Below are 6,889 nucleotides of genomic sequence, written 5' to 3'. Positions count from 1 at the left end.
TTAAATCGCCGTGCGGAGACTGGCACCAGAGGTCATCAGTTTAGTTACAAACTCGTCTTGCGAGAAAAGATTGCAAAAAGTATTTTTTTTCAAATTGTGTCGTAAACCCCTGTAATGCACTACCGGTTGATGTTTTGGATACTTCATCTGTGATGATTTTTAAAATTAAATTAGATGATTTTACGGTGATGGAAAATTTATAACAACTTGATTATATATATGTACGTAACATAAAACATTTTCATGAATGGATAAATAACTTGTTGGAGTTTCCTTATCGTTGGTTTTTTGCTCGCTGATTTGGCCAATGTTATTTTAGTTGTTAAATTAGAAATTTATTGAATTGAACATTTTGTAGTTTGAATACTCTTTTTTGGTTAAAAGTTTAGAACTTGTTCAGTTATTTTGCGTCGGTGAAAAAGTGAAAAATAATTTTTATCTCAATATTATATATATCCTAGTTGTTTTACTTTGAAATCGTTCTTTCCACATTGTTATATTCTGTTGTAATCTAGTTGTTTTATTTCTGAAATCGTTTTTTACATAATGGTATATTTTTTTAGTTAGAGCAAAGGGCTTGTGTCCATGCTTTAAAATAAAATAAATAAATAAAATGAAATAATTAATATGTAGCTAATCCAAGAAAACTGCGCAAATCATTTTTATTTTTTGGAGTTGGCTAATTTTTTTACCACTTCTACTTTACTTGGATCTGTCTTCATTCTATTGAAAGATATGACATGTCCAAAGTAATTCATTTCTTTTGCAAACCATTTGCCCTTTATAACGTTCAGCTTTGAGTCTCCAGTATCGTCAATTATTTTTGCCCATATGATGTCTTCTGTTGATTTAGGTACATCAGTATCACTGTCGATCATTGTACAATTACATTACACATTGCTGGCTTCCATTACTATCTCCGTTTTTCTCCATCTAAGGACTCGTTTTTCTAAATCACTTTTAAAACTATGTTTTGTTAATAAAACAACGCTTATTATGCATTCGACTACCAAATCGCCTAATTAAACAGTATAAGAAATTTTTACGTAGACAGGCCTGTTCCTCCTGTAGCTGTTCAAAGAATGTGTTCATAAAAATTTTATCTTTTTAGGTTGGGTACCAGATCAGATTTAATCTTGACCTCGTTACTTCGGTGTAGATAGTAGTTAAAAATTCTTGTGAACCAACTTTGCCATCCAATCAAAGGTCGTATTGACTTTGAGGCAGTTTAAAAACTTTAATCACGGTACTGTAGGCGTCAATTCTACCAATCAACTTCTGCTATGCAACATTGGTTTTTATTAGTTTCCCGCCTTCTTGTTTGAGGCAGTCGGTCGTGACGTGGGGTAACCATCTAACCGTTTGTGTCATGTTGCTGCACAATGACGACAGTAATTGTTTTTAGGGCGTTGTTTACAATCTTGTCGTAGATGTCCTTTTTCTCACAATTCCAGCACTTTGGCGCACCATAATCTTGACCCTTTTGTTTTAGTTTATGTCAGTCTTTGATGCTTGCATTGCTGACTCAAATGTAAGTCTCTAGACAATGAATGGACTTCTTGAGGTTGCGTTTGTTTGCTTGTATGAGGGTTTGTTTAAAATCTGAATTTCGAACAGCCTTTACAAACGTTTCTAATGCAGTTTTTTTCTCTGTGTTGTTGGTCGTATGTAGGGTATGACAGCAGAGTCCAACCGTTCAATATCCTGTGCCGGCTGTTGTATCGACACGCCAGGTCGCTGCGTCCGGTTTCGTAACTGGGACCAATATATTTGCTTTAAGTGCTCTTCACTGTAACGTAAATTCAACACATTAACCAGGACTTCATAGTTCGAATGGTTCTCGACTGGAATCGTTTGAAGAACTTCTGCCGCTGACCCTCTCTCTCAGCCATAATTCATTGTTGCTATTTCTAAGTAGGTTTTATGAATGTTCCAAGAAGTTTCTCCGTCGAATGCTGGCTCTTTAAAGGTTAAAAGGTTAAAGGTCAATTACACTCTTCCAAAGTTCAGAGGCTTCAACAGAGCGCACAAACATCATATATAAATAGATGCTAAACGACGCATCACACACGAAGCATGTGACAGGCAGGGATCTTTTTGTCATATTCGAACCCGGTTACTGCAATACAGCACCAGGCAACCTTAATTATTAGACCATCACGCCGCTTCGTGATGTCTTTCATTGTCGTCGAAGTAACGTGGCTTACAGGTGTGGAGTTTATCTTTTTAGTTTCTTCCAGTTTTTGTTTAAGTTTATCCACTTCGCAAAATAACTTCTGTTTGAGCTCGATAACCTTTTGATCAAATTTTTGCTCAATTTTTGACGTGTCGTTTTCTATTTTTACATTGATTACTGCCGAATGCTGTTCAGCTACAAGTATCGAATTGTTCTCTATGTTCTCTCCACTGTTGTATCATTTTAGCATCAATCGCTGTTGACTGTTGTTTGATTTTGGCATCAATTTGATCTCTCGTCTTTTCAATTTGGCATCATTTTTATCTTTCGTTTGTTTTCTTTCAGATGAATGTTGTTCAATTTTGGCATCAGTTTGATCTCTCGTTTGTTTTATTTCAATTTTTGTAAAATGTTGTTTTATTTCATTTGACTGTATTTCTGATGATATCGTTCGAATTTGGGTTTTGTCCAGCGTTTACAACTGCATGCGATTCTACATCCTGATCGTCAAACTCGAATCCACCTGGATTCTTGTTTTCAGTAACAAGGACTTCCGATAGCCGTGCTATCAATGCTCCTTTGTTTCTACTTGTAGCAAGATTTCGTTTTTGTAACTCTTTTTTGAGTTGCACCACTTTAAGTTGATATAGTTTTATCATGTTTATTTATATACAAAATAACTTGTCGACGAAAAAAAATCAAAATTTTCAACAACGATGCTCACTTATTTTTCGCCGAAGATCCCACTTCCGACACCAATGTTATAACTGTCCCTTTCGACGAAGAGTTCGTTTAATCCCAGTGAAAAATAAAGACAATATATTTTCCAAATTATCGATTTATTTATTCACAAAATTAGTCTATTAATTATTCAATAATCAACGTTAATTAATTTTACTAATAAAAGTTTATTTCACAAACTATTAAATTAACGTTCAGAAACTATCGCTTTCCGAATAACAATTCACTAACGTTTATCGCAAATACAATAAAAATACAACGCAAAGTGAAATATTAAATATCGCTTTCAACACTAACAATCAATTGCTTTCCAATATCAAATATTAAACAACCACCATTCAATATCTCGTATGCCTTTATATACTCGTTTTACTGACGCTTCTCGAACGTCCTAGATATCTCGCCGTCAGAAGGTTCTAGTTTCCCCTTGAACTGTATGCGTTCGTAGCGACACTAGCGCCTCTAGTAAATATATTTGTGACGGTTTTAACAATACTATAGCGATATAATTTAATGGATAATAGGTAATGGTCTTATACCTAATATATATGTGTGCGTATGTGTATATATAAGTATGTGTTAATACAAACTATATCTTTATACTATATATGTAGCATATATATATATATATATATATATATATATATATATATATTTTCAGGAACGGTACTCGCCTGATTTGAATAATATCTATCTAACGGGTAGAACTCAGCAGGTTTTGTTTAGAAAAGTCTTATCATCTGTCAAGGGGGTAACAACGGGTGTTCCTTAGGGATCAGTGCTAGGACAAGTTTTGTTTTTACTCTTTACATTGGATATAATTAAAATAATAATGTCGCATGGACTTGTTGGTGATGCGTGTGCAGATGACATACAGATAGTTGCTATAGGTCATCCGAAGACATTTCAGCCCGAGATTGATAAACTTGTTGGTTGTTTGATGGAGATTGAACGTTGGATGTTGAGCAATTCCTTGAGGTTGAACCGGTTAAAACTCAGATGCTTCCTGTCGGTACATGGCAGCAATTGTCAAGACTTAATATAAACTCGGTTGAAGTTGGTGACGTTGAAGTATCATTTGCTTCTATAGCCTTGAATTTGGGGTTATGGTTGGATAGCAGGCTCTCAATGAAAGATCAAATAAAGTCGCTATCAATTGCAAGTATGATGCATTTCAGAAAATTGTACAAGATTTGACACTATTTAAACAGATCTGCCATGGAAACACTGGTACATGCTTTTATTACATCCAGATTAGATTATTGTAACAGTTTATACTTTAAAATACATGACAAGTCAATAGCTGTACTTCAGTCTATTCAAAATCGAGCTGCAAAACTTGTCACAAAAAATCTGAAGTTCGATCACGTGACTCCAATCTTGAATGACCTACACTGGCTAAAAATTGAAAAAAAAATAATTTTCAAAATAATTGTCTTAGCGTTTCGGTCATTACATGGTTTAGCACCAAAGTATTTGGCAGACATGTTCATCAGAAAAACATCTGTTTTAGGTTCGCAGTTGAGATCAAATGTCATGAACCTCCTGGTTGTGCCGACAACTAATTTACAGACCGGATCACGCAATATTGCTGTTGCTGGACCGGTGGTTTGGAACAGTCTACCGGCATTTCTAAGAAGACCAGATCTATCATTGTTTTTTGTTTAAAAAGGAGACTCATTTATTTTCGCAAAATTAACAATGTTTTTGTTTTCGTTTGATTAATGTTTTGTTTGTTCATTTATTTTATGGAGCGCTTTTGAGATCTTTTTTGTAATTAGCGCTGTACAAATTGACTTGTAATAATAATAATAATATTTACAATATTCTATAAATTTTACCGAATGTTTGGTGTTAATATGTTTGTAGTTCGATTAAGGCCAAACATTCGGTAGAATTTATAAAATATTGTAAAAATTATGGTTTATTACCAACATATATATTATTATTATTACGGAAATTTATGTAAAGAGCTTTTTAATTGTTGAAACTCAAAAGCGCTACTGAATCATAGACAAATAAGACGGACGTTCATTGTGCAAATAAATAAGTTTTAAGCTGACTTCGAAAATGTAAATATGGTAGGTTAGGGTCACGTAAGTAAGGAGGTAAACCATTCCAAACAGCCGGACCAAGAACCGCAAAGTTGCGATAACCTGTCGCTAACTTTGTAGTCGGGATAAAAAATAAATTGCGCTCGATTGATCGGAAGGAATGAGATTTGTATGATTCCAATCTATCAATGAGATAGGGAAGTGCTGCATTATTGACACATTTAAACATCAAAACAGCTAACTTGAAAAAAACACGTTTTTCAACCCTCAACCAGTGTAACATTCAAAATAGGCGTAACATGATCGAACCACGAACCACCCAAAACCAGCTTGGCCGCATAATTTTGTATTGACTGAAGTTTTGAAAAAGACCTTTTGTGACACCATAAAAAAAACCATTGTAATAGTCTGGTCTGGAAAAAAACCAAAGAGGAAATCAAACTTTGAAGAACAGACGTGTTGGCGCTTGACATTGCGTAATAAATGCAGTTGGTTGGAGCAGACCTTCACTAAATTAATAATATGTAAATCCATTTTTAGGTTTGAGTCAATAACAACTCTAAAACTACGGACAGATGTAGAAAAATCAATGATGTCATTGCCAATACCTATTGATGAAATTTTGACCTTTGACAACTGCTGCCATGAACCAACCGGTAATATTTGTGCCTTAGATTGATTTAACTTTAACTAATTCATACTCATCCAAGAGCTAATTTCGATAAAACAATCAATCAGTTTATTAAGAGAAGCGTCAATCGAATCAACAGGACAGAGAGAGTGTGGTTGTAAGAAACCTGATAAGACTGATTCAAAGAGAAAAAAATTTGTGGAGAGTTTATACATGAGACGAGTATGATCGACACAATCAAATGCAGCACTCATATCAAATAATGCCAAAAAAGAAACGCTTGACTGTCAATTGAAGAGAACAACTGGGAGAAAATATCAATGAGTGCAGTTTCTGTGGAAAAATATTGGCGATAGCCGGATTGGTTTTTTGGTAACAAATTGTTTTTGTTTAAATGCTGTAACAATTGTTTGATAACAACTCGTTCAATGACTTTAGAAATGAATGAAAGATTAGAGATTAAAAAAAAATCACTAAAATTTTGCCGACATTATATCGTAAAATATTCAAATATGACTTGTAAACCCTTAAAATATTCAAACAAAACTTGCAGGAGTTTGTTGATAAACTTTGAAAAGTATCTTATATATATACATATATATCTTATATATATATATATAAGAAAATAAGTAAATATATATATATATAAGAAAATAAATAATATATATATATATATATATATAATACTTTTCAAAGTTTATCAACAAACTCCTGCAAGTTTTGTTTGAATATTACAATATTCTATAAATTCTACCGAATGTTTGGCGTTAGTATATTGGTTCGTTTTTCCGATTTTTCTCATTAAAGTCTTTTAGTGAATGTTTAGTTTTTTAAAATTCAAAATAAGCTTATTTTCCGAATTCATGCTGCAAATAAGGCCATATTTCGATTCCGAATGAATCATCATCAGTGCGATTTAGTTTATATAGGGAACTATTCACTTTGTCAAAGTAAACTTAGATGGAAATTAGGTGTCAGGTTTCTTCATTGGCTAGATACGTTGATGATATCTTGTCTCCTATAACGATCCTGAAAAATCACTCAACTTCTTGGTACCTTAAACAAATCAAAATTAAGATTTACCATTGAAATTAAAAAGGAACTGCGTTTACCTTTCTTCGATGTGTTGGTCACCCATGGCGAAGAACGATTCAAAACTGCGGTCTATGTCAAAGAAACAAATACAAGAATTTGTTTGAATGGACAAAGTGAATGTACCGAACAATTTAAAGACAGCACAATAAAATCATTTGTAAACCGGGCATTCACACACTTTTCCGATATTGA

The 6,889-nt window shown here is 33.5% G+C and overlaps 1 protein-coding gene across 1 annotated transcript; it reads right to left on the bottom strand.

The window, feature by feature from the left end:
• HELRODRAFT_169198 (hypothetical protein) lies at positions 1-1,892 on the bottom strand (the record flags this gene model as incomplete). Its single annotated transcript, XM_009015060.1, has 5 exons — positions 1-147; positions 261-295; positions 1,360-1,480; positions 1,629-1,737; positions 1,816-1,892. 5 exons carry the CDS (start codon positions 1,890-1,892, stop codon positions 1-3), a joined length of 489 nt encoding a protein of 162 aa, XP_009013308.1.
• Between the last annotated feature and the right edge of the window lie 4,997 nt (positions 1,893-6,889).

This window comes from Helobdella robusta (genome assembly GCF_000326865.2).
Source record: "Helobdella robusta unplaced genomic scaffold HELROscaffold_15, whole genome shotgun sequence".
Taxonomy (NCBI): domain Eukaryota; kingdom Metazoa; phylum Annelida; class Clitellata; order Rhynchobdellida; family Glossiphoniidae; genus Helobdella; species Helobdella robusta.
Note: the sequence above shows the minus strand (reverse complement) of the source record. Positions and strands in the feature narration are given on the sequence as shown.